Source organism: Carcharhinus amblyrhynchos, chromosome 21, assembly GCF_965287045.1.
Source record: "Carcharhinus amblyrhynchos chromosome 21, sCarAmb.v2.hapA, whole genome shotgun sequence".
NCBI classification, from domain to species: domain Eukaryota; kingdom Metazoa; phylum Chordata; class Chondrichthyes; order Carcharhiniformes; family Carcharhinidae; genus Carcharhinus; species Carcharhinus amblyrhynchos.
The window spans coordinates 12,136,306-12,152,540 of record NC_137344.1 but is presented as its reverse complement, the minus strand read 5'-3'; the positions used below and the strand labels follow the sequence as shown (position 1 = coordinate 12,152,540).

The window sequence follows — 16,235 nt, the reverse complement described above, 5'->3', positions numbered from 1 at the left end:
AACCGCCATAGTCCCAGATGACAAAGGCTGCTGTCCCCTTTGTGGGGGAGAGTTGACCAGTGCTGATTTAACCTGAGGATCACAGTATAACAGTCTGCTTTGGAGAACTTGCTGTGAAAAGCCTCATCATTTGGACTTGGAATGAAATTCTAAAACCGTACAACCCTGGGGTCTGACCACTCTGGAGAGGGGCAAAGGGCGTTGAGAAGGCAGGATCTTCATGAATAATCTCAGCCAATACAGGAATTGAACCCACACTGTTGGCATCGCTCTGCATCCCAAACCAGCCATGCAGCCAACAGAGCTAAATCGACCCCCAACTAAATACAGAAGTGTACAAGCACTGCAAAGTTCACACCTGGGCTGGGATTTTCCACTCCCATTCATGTCAACTGGGTTTGGAGAGCAGATTGGAAACTAACACCAAAAATGCAAAGTTTATATGTTTACTTGATGTCAAGAAATACAGCTAAGTCAGATGTCAATAAGTATAAGAAAATAAACTGTTAAAAGACAATGAAGAAATAATTATGCTTCACCAATAACTGAGTTCATACTGGCACATGGATGGTTAACCATCCAAATTTTGGTTGACTTTGATTAGGAATCGCCGAATCAAAGACTCCTGCGGTGGAGAAGAGGGCCATTTGGCCAATTGAGTCTGCACCAACCACAATACCACCCAGTCTCTACCCCCGAAACTCCACATATTTACCCTGCTAATCCCTCTGGCACTAAGGGGAAATTTAGCATTGCCAATCAACCTAACCCACACATCTCTGGACTGTGGGAGGAATCCCGAACACCAGGAGGAAACCCACACAGACACAGGTAGTGATCCAAGCAGGAAATTGAACCTGGGCCCCAGTGCTAACCACTGTGCCACCATGCCATCTAAAAACCAACAATGAATCCTTGTCCTTCATCCTGAAGAGCTGTGTTTCGTTGAGCAATTTTTGACTAATAGCTAACTGAATAGGTATGGGAGTACCTTACTACTGGACTACATTTTAAGGCAAACATGTATATTATTTCGCTGATGTTATGCTCTAATTTTGCTTAATACTGGTCATCATTGTGCGCACAATCATTTACAAATTTAATATGTATTCTCACAGAACATGGTACTGCACGCTAATCTACGAATGTGATTTGCAAACAGAAAGGTTGAATGCTTTTGGCTTCAGAACATTTGAGGTTTAGTGCATTGTAATAAACACAATTAGTATGCTGGTGTTAAAAAGGAAATCTCCTAAAAAAGCATCAAAAAATTCTTTCCATGTCAATCAATTTTCCAAGAAACAGCCAGAGATTTAAATAAGGGATTACAATGTCAATCGCTGGAATTTTACTGTCCCACCCAACATGGGAATCGGAGCGAGCGAGGGGCGGACCTTGGAGTGGTCTGTTGACCTTGGGTGGGATTTAATGGTTTTGGGACAAGCAAGGCCTTAAAATCCCACATTTTTGTGCATGTCCTGGTATATCACATTTTGTTAATTTCTTCATGCCACGAATCGAAAATTGCTTTGTTTCTTTTGATCAGAAATGGGGTATTTTGACATTCACAAATCAAAATGCTATTTACTTGTTGATCGGATGGGTGGTTTGAAGTTGTGTATTTGCACGGACACAATTGCGATGTAGCATCTGTCTATAACTGCAAGGTAACACTAAAATAATCTGTTTAACTTGACTTCAGAGAGGAATTGAAGGGTTAAGAATAGGAGCCTGCTTTTGTTCAGTAGTTCCAGCCAATTGTGTCGTTTTAATAAATGGAAGGCTTGTGTGTGTGGGTCCTTATCTGGGCGATCCTGTTCATTTTGCTATAATACTGAGGGCAGCACATGAAAATGTAATGATTGAGTGAATCAAATTTGCCAGTAATCAAGTTGTTATTGTTTTCAAATGGAGAGGATGATTCCATTTATTTAAAAAGGAGTGCTAACTGGGTAGTTGGGTAATTGACCCAGTACAGACTTTCCTCAATATTTGTATTATTGTATTAATGTTCACCTAACTTCATATTTCTATTTGACTATAAATAAATGTATTAGTTGTTTAGTCCTTGAAATCTGACCTGAATGTAATTTCAAGTATTCCTAAGGGAGTGGAATATTGCAGCATTTAACATTGAATTCAGTCTATAGACCGCTCTAAGCTAAGTAAAGATAAATGTTAGCCCATCAGCTCATAGCACTGGGCAAGGGCATATTACATAAAAGTAACGCTTTTGTGACCATGGGGACAATAAGCAATTGTTGGAGCCATTGCAGAACCATTCAGAGAAAAACTAGTTCTGTGAAAACCTAAAATTGTAACACATCAGAAATTAATCTGACCTATGGAGCTTTTTTGCAGCTATTTTGACTTTATTCTCTCGATATCTTTATTACAAATCCCATTCAAGCAAAGAGATTTTGAAATTACAAAATGTACCCTAATTATTTTCAATACCAGTTATTGATCAGAGTTGAAATGGGTGAAAATCATTTTAACTCTTTGAATCTTGTACATTTTGTCCATGTGAGAATTGGTATTAAGTGTGTGCATTTTGTTCATGTTTAGTCTTTTAGTAAGGGACTAATCCCACTTTTCCACATTCAGTTATTTGAGCAGTAGGAATGAATGAATTAGAAGCAGAGCAAGGCCCCTCAAGCTTGCTCCGCCATTCAATAAGGTCATGGCTGATCATGGTTGAGGTAGTGGCATTGTGATATTACCATTGACTAGTAATCTAGAGACCCAGGGCAAGAGTAGAATCAAAGAATCCCGACAGCTCAGAAGGAAGCTATTCAGCCCATCGAGCCTGCACCAACAACAATCCCATTCAAGATCTTATATATTTCAATCATGTCACCCCTCACTCTTCTAAATGCCAGTAGAAACAAGACCAGTCTGTTCAACCTTTTCTCACAAGACAGCCCACTCATTCCAGGTATCAATCTAGTAAACCTCTCCTGAACTGCTTCCAATGTATTTATATCCTTCCTTAAATATGGAGACTAAAACTGCACACAATATCCAAGATGTGACCTTGTGTTACTGAAGAGTAACATCCATACTTTTATGTTCAATTGCTCTCATTGTCATAGACTACCTAAGTGCTGAAGAAGGCCACTCAATCCATCAAGATTGCACCAACACAATCCCACCCAGGCCTTATCCCCGTAATCCTATGTGTTTACCCTGATATTCCCCCTGACACTAAGAGGCAATTTAGCATGGCCAATCAACCTAACCTGCACATCTTTGAAGTGTGGAAGGAAACCGGAATACCTGGAGGAAACACAGAATAGCATTCTATTCAGCTTCTTGAATACTAGCTGTACCTGCATACCAACCTTTTATGACTTCTGCATTAGAACATTTGAAATTCTCCCATCTCACCCACCTTGGGAATAGTACTGGACAAGACAGAAAATTCTGCCAACGTTGAGCTGAGGCTGGAATTTCTGGTTTGGGAGCCCATGCAGCCAGAGAATCTGGTCCCTAGATCCCTCTGCACCTCGGAACTTTGCAGCTATTCTCCATTTAATAAAACTCTTTCGTACTCTTCCAGCCAATGTGAACAACTTCCATCTGCCAGATTCTTACCCACTCACTAAACCTATCTACATTCATCTGCAACCTCCTTATGTCCTCTTCACAATATACTTTCCTACCTATCTTTCAGTCATCTGCAAATTTACTTATCATGCCTTCATTCTCCTTATCCAAATCATCGATATAAATTGTAAAATATTGAGGCACTAGAACAGACCCCAGTGGTACACTGCTCATCGCATCCTGTCAATCAGAAAAAGACCCATTTATGCCTACTCTCTGTTTTCTGCCAGGTAATTAATCTCTCAATTTTAATATGTTACCCTCTATATTATGAGTTTTTATTTTCTGCAATAACCTTTGATGAGGCACCTTATCAAATGCCTTCTGGAAATCTAAATACAGTACATCCACTGGTTCCCCTTTATCCATAGCACATGTGACTCCTCCAAAGAACTTCAAGTAAAGTTTATTTATTATCGCAAGTAGGCTTACAATCACACTACAATGAAGTTACTGTGAAAATCCCATAGTCGCCACACTCCGGCGCCTGTTGAGGTACTGAGGAGAATTTAACTTGGCCAATCCCCCTAACCACTATGTGGTTCCTAAAATTCACTCAGCTTGTGAATGAAGTCCAATCCATCAGGCAAACCAGCCTCCCATCCATTGACTCTGTAAAGCAGCCAGCATAATTAAGGATCCCACACACACTGAACAATCTCTCTTCCACCTTCCTCTGTCAGGAAAAAGATACAAAAGTCTGAGATCACATAGCAACTGACTCAAGAACAGCTTCTTCCCTGCTGCTGTCAGACTTTTGAATGAATCTACCTTGCATTAAGTTGATCTTTCTCTACACTCTAGCTATGACTAACACTACATTCTGCACTCTCTCATTTCCTTCTCTATGAATGGTATGTTTTGTAAAGCACGCAAGAAACAATATTTCTCATTGTATGTTAATACATATGACAATAATAAATCAGATCAAATCAAATCCAAATCAAAATTAAGACAATAATGAGTCAAAGTATTGGGGAAACTAATGGAACTAAAAGCTAACACGTCCTCTGGACAGGATGGCCTTCATCTTAGGCTCTTCAAAGAATGGTTGCAGAGGTTGCAGCTGCATTTGTTGTAATCTTCCAAAATTTCCTAAATTCTGCAAAGGGACCACTGGATTGGAAAACCACAAATGTAACAACTCTGTTGCAATCCCAGACAAGCCCTGTTATTATCCTGAACCAATAACATTTTTTTTAAAGTAGTCAACATCTGAGATTCAAGACACTTGCGCAGTGAATAAAGCCGCAAGATTCCACGGGTTTCAAGCAAATAGAATTAAACTTTACTAGACAATGTCAGAAAGATGAAACAATCAACAATATCTATCTTATACTCTAACATTTAGGGTTGATATGAGGTACATGTGAATTAACGAGCACACTATAAATGAGACCAAAACACAGAGTCCACAGATTTTTCAGTAACCCACTCAGATGTCAGTAAACATTGTGAGTCAACTAAGCTCATTGAAACTCTGTCTCCCTCATGAAAAATTCTCATCTTCACCTTCAAAGACCTCACCTTAGCATTCTCTCCAAAAGTTGCTCTAACTTGGAAGGCCTCAAACAGCTGACAATAGTTAACCTCACAATGTTTCAATCTCATCTCCCAATACTTCGAAACCCTAAGTTGTCGAATCTGCACTCAAATACTAACTCAGAAACACACCTTCAGCTTTTTGGCCATTCCTGCTCCATAGGGATACCTTCATCTCCCATTTGGAGTAACTAACCTTCTGTAATCCCCAGGGATTCACCTGAGCCCTCATCAATTTCCAAAGCCTCCGCTGAGCACTCTTTGATTGCCAGAGCTTCTCCTGAACCCTTTGCCTTTTAAACGTCTGCCAACCATAGCTCTTTTCCAGTGTGGAGCCTCTTTTTCCACTCCCTTTCCTTAACTGGGACCTCTCTCTGTCCCCTCACCCCTTGGGACCTATGCCTGTCCCCTCTCCTTGTCTGCTGCTTGGGACTCACTGGGGAGTCTCCCTGGATCCCTTCTTCCCATTCCCTGCCCAGAACTCTTCTTTACTATGGTGGCCCACTCCTGAGTCAGATGACCGAATCTTTGTGCCATTTCTTTTTGCACAGGTATAATGGGTCCATTCTTGTCTCAAAGAATTATAAAACTGCCACATTGTACATGCACAAAACTCCCAAAGTCTGCCAGGATTTGGAGTTCCCAGCCTCTGTTCTGGAAGAGATAGGTTTGGATTTCTTGACAGTCCTCGGTTTTGTAACAATCCTTTTGGGATCCATTAACATTTAAAGAAGAAAATCAAACAAGCAGAAATTAACCAACAGAATTATGCTGCAAGAGACTGGCTTTCAGTTCCAGCTTCTTGTATTAATTGAAATCTTAGAAACCCTACAGTGCAGAAGGAGACCATTCGGCCTATCTAGACTGCACCAACAACAATCCCACCCAGACCCTATTCCTGTAACTCCACATATTTACCCTGCTAATACCTCTAATCTACGCATCCTGGGACACTAAGGGGCAATTCAGCATGGCCAGTGCACCTAACCTGCACATCTTTGGACTGTGGGAGGAAACCAGAGCATTGGGAGGAAACCCATGCAGACACAGAGAGAATGTAAAAGCTCCCCACAGACTGTGACCCAAACAGGGAATCAAACCCAGGTCCCTGGAGCTGTGAGGCAGCAGTGCTAACCACTGTGCTACCATGCCACTCTGGGACCTCTCCCTCAACCTTTGGGACCTCCATCTGTCCCCTCACCCTGTCCCAAGTTAAATTCCACCAGCTGCTGAGGTGGGAGTTGAACGTGCGCCCCTAGAGTATTTGCCTGGGCTCTGGATTATGAGTCCAGTAACATTGTCATCACTCCCTGAGAATCCCAAGAATGAATTTTTTTTAAAAAAAGCAGAGAATATAACTGCTCAGAAACTACTGGTTCTGTAAATTTCTGGTCAGATTTCTTTGTCCCCTGAATATTTCTTAGGTTTTTTAACCTTTTCTCAGTCTTCCACTTAGCTGGGGCACAACACTGTATGCACAAGAGGATTTTAAGCAAAGTATATTTGGCCTGGAATTGGAGACTAAAAATGTACCTGGTCAGGCTTTGCTCTTCCAAGCACACTGAAAGAAAAATTAATGCAAATCAGTGCAAATGGATGGAACGTGTTGTTTGCTATTTTTCTCCACACTTATGAAGGGAAGAGTGACATTGAGTGCAATTTGCTTTGTCTTGAGTTTATGTTCACTTCCTGTCTGTGAAATAAATCAGCTTGGCCATTCATGCTTAACTTGTCTCACAAAGTATTAGTTTGTTCTTGAAAAAATTGCAAAGATGCACATCAAGATATGTACAGAAAGCCCACTTCTGATCATTTGGTAGTCACATTCCAGTGTTAGATATCAGGCAATACAAGCACAGTTTAAATACAAGGGCAACACGGTGGCATGGTGGTTAGCACTGCTGCCTCACAGTGCTAAGGACCTGGGTTCAATCCTGGGCTTGGGTTACTGTGTGGCATTTGTATAAGTGCTCCAGTTTCCTCCCACAGACCAAAGATGTGCAGGTTAGGTGGATTGGCCATGCTAAGTCACCCATTAATGTCCCAAGAACACTAAGGATGGAAGGTGGGATCAGGAGATTGAATTTGATGATCAGCCATGATTGTAATGGGGTAGGCTCAAAGGATTGAATGGCCTGCTCCTGCTTCTATTTTCTACCTTTAAGATGTGTAGGTAGATGGATTAACCGTGGAGTTACAGCGATAGTGTAGGGGAAAGGACCTGGGTAAGGAAATCTGTCAGAGGGTGCAGGCTTGATGGGCCGAATGGCCTCCTTCTGCACTGTAGAATTTCTGTGTTAAGATGATCAGACCATTAATGGCAGAGTTCAATATTACAGTGAACAAAAAAACATTTAAGGCAGGATCTTAAAGTTCTAATAATATGGTCACACAAAATAATTTTAAATCAAACAATACGTCGAAAGATATCAATGCCTTAAAAAAAAGAGGAATTTATGATCTAGACTCATAATTGACACTTTTCTTTCAATTAGAACCACTGTCTTTAATGAGGCTGAGAGACAGCACTGACCTTCAGTTACTCCCATGACAACTGGATCTGCTATTTATTGGATATCCTTCACACTTGTCAAGATTATCCTATTGTCCCTCAGTGACTATAATTGATCGGATATTGTCAGTAAACCTGCCCATCCATCTTTTGGTCTTTCACTAATCATCATAATTTCTCACTTCAAAGTTATGGCCGTGATTCTCCCACCGCGACCTGCAACTTTTCTGGTAGCTCACAGTGGAAGAATCGCGATTTGCGCTTGTGCCGGGAATGCATACACATCTCCCAAAGCTGGCACACAGTCGCTGGTTAGACCATGCTAGAAACCGATGGGAAGGCAGATAAGTCATTTGAATCTTTTTTAAATGTATTTTAAATATGGTCTAAATTTAATTATCAGGAACTTTCGGGTCCCGTTTGAATCTCCCACCCTGCCAAGAGTACTTAATCCAGTGGGCTTTACTCTAGTTCCCCACGTTTGAGGAACTAGGGGAAATCCTGCCACAATGAAGGGGGACAACTGGGAACCCCCAAGGGAGTGGGAGAGTGGTGTCCCCGGGCATGGGCACCTTGGCAGTGCCAGCCTGTGTCTCTGGCACTGCCCAAGTGCCATGGCCAGGGGGCACCTTGGCACTGCCCACCAGGCATCGGGCAGTACCGGGGGGGGGGCCTATTGTGGGTGGGGTCTAGGGGCAATCAGTGAGAGTGGGGGGTCCCTCTGCCACGCTGCAGACAGGATCGGTCTGGAGGGAGGGCAGCAATTGGGGCGGACGGAGGGGGGATGGGCTGCGCATTGGGGCACTCCGGGATGGGGGGGGATCAGAGCTGGCCCAGAAACGTTCCATGTTCCTGCCTTCATCACGGGACTTAGTCTCAAAAATGGGAGAATTCCACCCAATGTCTTACAAAATGGGAGGTTCAGTTAAGTCTGATTTAATACTCTCACCGCAATCTCACCCTTTAACATTACTTACCTCTCATTCAAACATCGTAGTTGTGCCTTGATGAAACCAATTGAATTTAGACCCCATCACTCCAAACAAGTCTGGTTCAGACTTTGAACGATGTGGAGATGCCGGCGTTGGACTGGGGTAAACACAGTAAGAAGTCTCACAACACCAGGTTAAAGTCCAACAGTTTTATTTGATAGTAAACGCCACAAGCTTTGGGAATGCTGTTCCTTTGTCAGGTGAGTAGAGAGTTCTAATCAGAAACAGACATATAAAGGCACACACAGAATAGCAGATTAGCTGTAAAGACTCAAATTCTAATCAGTATTCTGTAAACTGTGTGTGCCTTTATATGTCCTGTTTCTGATCAGAACTCTCCACTCACCTGACAAAGGAACAGCGTTCCCAAAGCTTGTGGCATTTACTATCAAATAAAACTGTTGGACTTTAACCTGGTATTGTGAGACTTCTTACTGGTTCAGCCTTTGAACTGCAGAGTACAGAAGCAAGCAGTGGGATCCAGCCCATATAAATATATTGTATCCTCAGGTGCCTCACAGGGATTCTGTTGGCCATGACAAGCTAGCTGTGCAGGCTTATGCCTCTCCTTCCTCAACTTAATGGGAGAATTTCTCCGTGAGTTAATGATGTTATTTTTAGACTGCATTTTAAAAATTCTAAAGAAGGAGACAGGGATGGGGAGTTTAGGGACAGAATTGTAGAGCTCAGGGCCTGGACAGTAGATGTGTGAAGGGCTTTAGCTGAGGCTACAGTTAGAGGAATGTAGAATTTTTGAAGAATTGTAAGGCTATAGGAGGTTACAGAGATCAGGTTAGTCCATTGAGGGATTTGGTTGGGAGGTTGAGAATTTTTAAAACAAGATGTTTCATGGAGAGGATCAATGTGGGACAGCAAGGACACAGAGTGATGGATGAACAGGACTTGGTTTGGAGTAAGATAGATTTTTCGATCAGCGGAAATGTATAGAATTGTTGGGTAGAAGCTCAGCTTCTAGAAAAGCAATGGAATAGCGAGCGTACAATTGGCAAAGTCACAGACATGAATTTCAAAGGAATGAACACTTTAGCAGTGAAAGCAGACAGCTTTTGTGATGTGTAGAATACAAAGATCAGGATCTCCGCTCGGGGACAATTAGAACAACAAGATTGTCAACAGTCCTGTTTGGTTTAGGGCAGAACCAGAGAGTTTCCAGCAAGAGACTAATGTCTAATTGCCATGACTGGATTTTATTTTTAATTTTAATTGGGATTTTATTTTTATTCATTCAATAGATTTAAGCATCATTGACAAGGCCAGTGTTTATTGCCCATCTCTAATTGCCCTTGGGACAGCATGGTAGCACAGTGGTTAGCATTGCTGCCTCACAGTGCCAGGGACCCAGGTTCGATTCCCAACTTGAGGCAGTTTGTATGGATTTGCACATTTACCTCGAGTCTGCATGGGTTTCCAACGGGTGCTCCAGTTTCCTCCCACAGTCCAAAGATGTGCGGATTAGGTTGATTGGCCATGCTAAATTGATCCTGCTGTCAGGGGATTATCAGGGTAAATATGTGAGTTATGGGAATAGGGCCTTAGTGGGATTGTGATCAGTGCAGTCTCAATGGGCTGAATGGCCTCCTTCTGCATTGTAGGGATTCTATGACTCTATGAACATGGTGGTGATGAACTACCATTTTAACTGTTTAAGTCTTTGTGCTATATGTTCATCCACAGGACTTTTAGGGAGATCAAAGATTTTGACCTAGCGACAGTGAAGGAATGGTGATATATTTCCAAATCAGGATGTTGCGTGGCTTGGAAGAGAGTTTTCAGGTGGTGGTGTTCTTGTGCATCTGCTGCCATTGTCCTTCTAGGTCATAGAGGTCACGCAATTGGAAGGTGCTGCTGAAGGAGGCTTGGTGAGTTGCTGCAGTGCATTTTATAGATTATACACATTGTGTTCACTTTGCACTGATAAGAACATAAAAACTAGGAGCAGGAGTGGACCATCTGGCACCCTCGAGCCTGCTCCACCATTCAACAAGATCATGGTTGATCATTTTGTGGACTCAGCTCCACTTAACCACCCGCTCACCCATAACCCTTAATTCCTCTACTGTTCAAAAATTAATCTATCCTTGCCTTAAAAACATTCAATGAGGTAGCCTCAACTGCTTCACTGGGCAGGGAATTCCACAGATTCACAACCCTTTGGGTGAAGAAGTTCCTCCTCAACTCAGTCCTAAATCTGCTTCCCCTTATTTTGAGGCTATGTCCCCTAGTTCTAATTTTACCCGCCAGTGCAAACAACTTCCCTGCTTCTATTTTATCTATTCCCTTCATAATCTTATATGTTTCTATAAGATTTCCCCTCATTCTTCTGAATTCCAATGAGTATAGTCCCAGTCTACTCAGTCTCTCCTCATAAGCCAACCCTCTCAACTCCAGAATCAACCTAGTGAATCTCCTCTGCATAATCTCCTCTGAAAGTATATCCTTTCTCAAGTAAGGAGACCAAAACAGTGCGTAGTACTCCAGGTGTGGCGTCACCAGCACCTTATACAGTTGCAACATAACTTCGCTGTTTTTAAACTCCATCCCTCTAGCAAAGAAGGACAAAATTCCATTTGCCTTCTTAATTACCTGTTGCACCTGCAAACCAACTCCTTGAGATTCCTGCACAAGGACACCCAGGTCCCTCTGCACAGCAGCATGCTGCCATTTTTTACCATTTAAATAATAGTCCATTTTGATGTTATTCCTATCAAAACGGATGACTTCACATTTACCAACATTGTACTCCGTCTGCCAGACCCTCGCCCACTCACTTAGACTATCTATATCCCTATCTATAGTCCTATCCTGATGGTATAGAGAGTGAATATTTAAGGAAATGGATTGATTGCCAATCAAGCAGATTATTTTTTCTAGATGGTGTCAAGCTCCGTAAGTATTTTTAGAGTAGCTCTTGTCCAGGCAAGCAGACAGTAAGCCATCACACTGCTGACTTGTTGGTGGATAGAATAGCTTTGAGGAGTCAGAAGGTGAGTCACCAACCAAAGAATACCCAGCTTCTTTACTGCTCTGATGGTCACATCATTTATGTGCCTGGTCCAGTTAAGCTTCAATGGTGACCTCCAGGGTATTTATGGTGAGAGATTTGATGATGGTAATGCCAAGGGATTGTGGTTAGACTCTTATTGGAGATTATTACTGCCATGAACTTATGTGGCATGAATGTTACCAAAACAAATTTAGACCAAGTCTTGGTATTGTCCAGATCTTGCTGTAAGCCGGCATGATGCACTTCATTGTCTGTCAAACAAGCAGTCTGACAACATAGAGGCAACAGAGGAGTTGGTAGAAATGGAGGTGATGCCAAGCTGGGTGTAATCAATGTACATGTGGAACCTGAAGTTACGTATTCAGAGGATGGTGCCAAGGAGCAGTATGTAGATAAGAAATAGGAGGAAGACAAGGGTAAATCCAATCAGAACAATGCAGTACCACCTCAGTAATGTTCTGCTTGTATAGTCACCTTTTGAAAAAACACAACACTCCTAAAAGCACTTTGTAACCATTAATGCCAGGAAGCGTTTGAAATCATTGATTAGAAGAACATCAGGGAGCTGCCTTCTGTGATCTTTATTGAAATAAAGCACATTGTTAATAGCTTTAATTCAATTAATTCTGGGTTCAGCTAACAGCCAAGAGCATCACGGGCAGAGTTAGAAAGTAAAAAGGTTAAGAAACATCCCTGCTCTAGCACGGTTACGATGAGACTACAAGAACAGACTTGGATATTTATCAATCATTCTGAATTGTTTTAAGGGACTGGTGGTGCCAGGAACTTTGACATCTTGGATTTATCACATTACTTCCATATCTTGGTTTGCTTTTCCTTCATTTCAGTTATAGAGGTCTAATTTTCACTAACAAAGGAGTTTCCAAAGACTCAAAGGGCTTGAGCAGCAATGCAGGTTTATCCTTTCTTTAATGCAAAGTACTGCCTGGCTTAAGGAGCTGTCATGTATAAAAGTTAGTGACGTCGCTGCTGGTGTCGCAGACCTGTGATAACTGATAGGAACATAGGAATTAGGAGCAGACATGGGCAAATTCAGCCATTCGAGCTTACTGTGCCATTCAATCAGATCATGGCTGATCTCTCCCTGCTCTCAAATCCAGCTCCCCACATCCCTCTTTCCCATCAGAAATATGTCTATCTCCCTCTTGAAACCATTCAACAATTCAGACGTCACCGCAGAGGGACTCAAACATGGAGTCCCTGGAGAAATAGGCATCGATTTGGGAGGTGACAGCACTTCAAGGATTTTGGAGCAGAACTGACGTTGAAACTGCAAAAACAGGGGAACAGGGGATGAAGGCAGCAGATCTGAAGGAGAAGGGGACATGAGGATATACTGTGAGCTAACATCAAACCAAACAAGGAAAACCTTTTTTATTCATTCATGGATTTGGGTGTCACAGACTGACCAACATTTATTGCCCATCCCTTGTTGCCCTTGAATGAGACCATTTCTGAGGGCAGTTGAGAGACAACCACATTGCTGTGGACCTGGAGTCACATGTAGGCCAGACCAGGTAAGGATGGCAGATTTCCTTCCCTAAAGGACATTAGTGAGCCAAATGGGTTTGTCCGACAATCAACGTGGTCATCAATAGATTCTTAATTCCAGATATTTTTTATTGAATTCAAATTCCACCACCTGCTATGGTGAGATTCGAATCCCCGTCCCTAGACATTAGCTGAGTTTCTGGAGACAGGATGAGATTTTACAGCCTCACTTGTGCCGAAACTGTAAAATCCTGCCAGAGGTTAATGGACCTTTCCATTGTCCGCCCCTCGCCCACTCCGATTCCTGTGGTGGGCGGGGTGCTAAAATTCTAGCCTAAGAGTCAAGCAATAACACCACTAGGCCATCACCTCCCCTCCCAATTAAAAATGGGTGGTGAGTACTTCATTCAGAATTGGGTCAAGGGAGTAGAAAGTGCTTTATGGACAAAACAAACTTAGAGAGTGTGTTGGGGGGAAGATGGGAGAGAGAGAAAAATGGAAGCTCGGGCCTGGGGAATCTGGAGAAATTTACTCCGCTGGGCTGGGAGAGGTGGCAGAGATAGCTGATCTCAACCCTAATGATAAGGAAGTCAATAAGCTCCTCACACTTGTTAAAGTTGAGGGTGGAGGAGACAGACAAGTAAAGTTTAAGAAGCCTAAGGTAGAACAAAGAAACCAGACTTATCTTTGCAGCTCAGGATGGGAGCAGATGAGAGTGGAATCTGGCAGTGCTCTATGTGGTCCTTACCTCCAATCTGAGAATGTTGCTTGGGATAAATTATATAATCTACAGTGCAGAAGAAGGGTATTTGGCTCAACGAGTCTGCACTGACAACAATCCCACCTCGGTCCGATCCCCATAACCCCATATATTTACCCTCCAAATCCCACCGACAATAGGTCAATTTAGCATGGCCAATCAGCCTAATCCGCACATCTTTGAACTGTGGGAGGAAACTGGAGCACCCAGCAGAAACCCACAGAGATACAGGGAGAATGTGTAATCTCCACACAGACAGTGACCCAAGGCCAAAATTGAACCCAGGTCCCTGGCGCTGTGAGGCAGCAGTGCCACCACTGTGCCAGCATGCCACCCAACAGGTGGGAGAGATTGTGGTCATCACATTCAATCCAAACCAGTAAACATTATTTTCTACGACAACAAAAACAAAAATGCTGGAAAATCTCAGCAAGTCTATTTTCTAGTTTACTACAGAATTATCAGAACCATAAACATACTGGCAATGGTAGGGGCGAACGAGAATCCGGCTCAGGTCGCTGTGTAGATCTGCAATGCTTCTTCTGCTCTACACCTTAAGCAGCCACAGACACTGCTAACTAAACCCTTGCTGTTTCAATGGAATCCTGTTGCTATTCAACAGCGCCGTATAACCTCAAACTTTACCAGCAAATACAGTCAAGTTGTTTTATTGCTTCTCCCCAAGTGTCTGAAGGAATTAAGGCATTGCGTCGCTTGTATTTAAAAAAAAGATATTTAGGAGATGATCGTGGCTGGAATCCCACACTCTTAGAGGGGCAGGGTATAAAATAGAGATCAAAATTCCCTATAGCATTGTGAAGGTGGAATATAACCCCGCCCAGCCAAGTAGCTGTTCAGTTTACTGGCGTTTTGTTGATTCTAACAGAGCCGCTCCCCATGTTGCTGACACAGCCCCATCCTTCACATCTGAATCTCAATGGCTAAATTGGAGATAAACACCGTGCTGGCTTCACCTTGAATTTTAAATTTTATTTTTAGAAGTACTTTACAATGCGACTGCAATTGCTCTTGTTACTAAATGAAGCTGCGCCCATTCTGCCAAAAAGGCTGGTCTTGATGTTAAATGGATAGACAATGTTGGACAGGGGTTAAACTCAACAGGGAAGATAGTTACTACCCCGGAGTACAAGTTGTACATACATTTCAAATCCAGGCTAATTTCGGGAGGTGATTGTTCGACAACAATAATTCCATTACAAAGAGGGGAAGAAATTGATATGAAAGTTCAGTTCCAATGGTGAGACATTGCGGCACGCTACCTGGCAGCTAAGCAGAACCTTAACAAGCATCATTCTGGGCAAGTACAAGATAAGGTCCAAAACAAGGTAAGATTGCAGTGACACTCAATGAGATTAACATAGGTCACTGCACAGTCAAATAGCCAGATTAATACTCCGATAATGCCCCATAGTTTATCATTCACAAGTTACTGTCTCTATGAAATATAACTCGGTGAAGATTTATATAGATTTCCCTACCTTCGCAAATTCTCCAGAGGCCAGAGTGAGAGTTTAAATCTTCCCAATCTTTCCCATAGTTATATCTGGAGCTGGAAACGTCGATGACATACCAATAATCCGTACCGATCGCCACCGCCAGAAACACAAAACTTGAGAGTCCCATTAAGCCAGCGGTCAGGCAGACTGTTCCAACAGTCATCTTAACCCAAATGTCGCCAGTGTGTTGGGCGAGATCATACAGTCGCTGTGAGTCCTCCCCTTTCTGCATCTTCCTATGTGCGGGACTGTGCTCACACAACCACCCTCATTCTCCTCTGGCTGCTCGCAATTATAGATGAAAAAATAATGAGGCGAACGAAAAAGGCAGAAAATAAACAGTACAAAATGGTATGTCTGCAGTTAGATGTTAAATCCCCTCCTCCCATAATATGAGTTTAATTTACAGGTATCTGGTCTACATTATAATTGCCACTCTTTGTCCGGTCAAATGGTCATCATTGACTATTTGAATGATGGATAAATTCCAACGCTGTGGCCATCAGTTAAAAGCGATTTTACAACAAACACCGGGCAGATGATGCTGGCTGCAAACGGGTTACATGGCATATTCTCTCGAGCCTAGATATATCTATTATACCAGCCCTTAATAGCCCTCCTTCCTCAATGATCGGTTGCACAAAGAACAGGAATATTGCTGCACATCTTCACACAATATGACGATTTGCTCAGATTCAGCCTAGCCGGCTGATCTCGATATTTACATTGGTCCAAACGCTTTCTGCATCCCACCATCTCCAGATTT

General features: G+C 42.6%; 1 protein-coding gene across 1 annotated transcript in view; it reads right to left on the bottom strand.

Moving 5' to 3' along the window:
• Nucleotides 1-15,722, bottom strand: part of LOC145356651 (transmembrane protein 235-like) — a 49,219-nt gene extending 33,497 nt beyond the window's left edge. Inside the window, exon 1 of the mRNA XM_080209503.1 lies at nt 15,452-15,722. Within this exon, the coding sequence (XP_080065629.1) occupies nt 15,452-15,701 (250 nt within the window). The 5' untranslated portion in view covers nt 15,702-15,722. The remainder of the gene's footprint in view (nt 1-15,451) is intronic.
• Between the last annotated feature and the right edge of the window lie 513 nt (nt 15,723-16,235).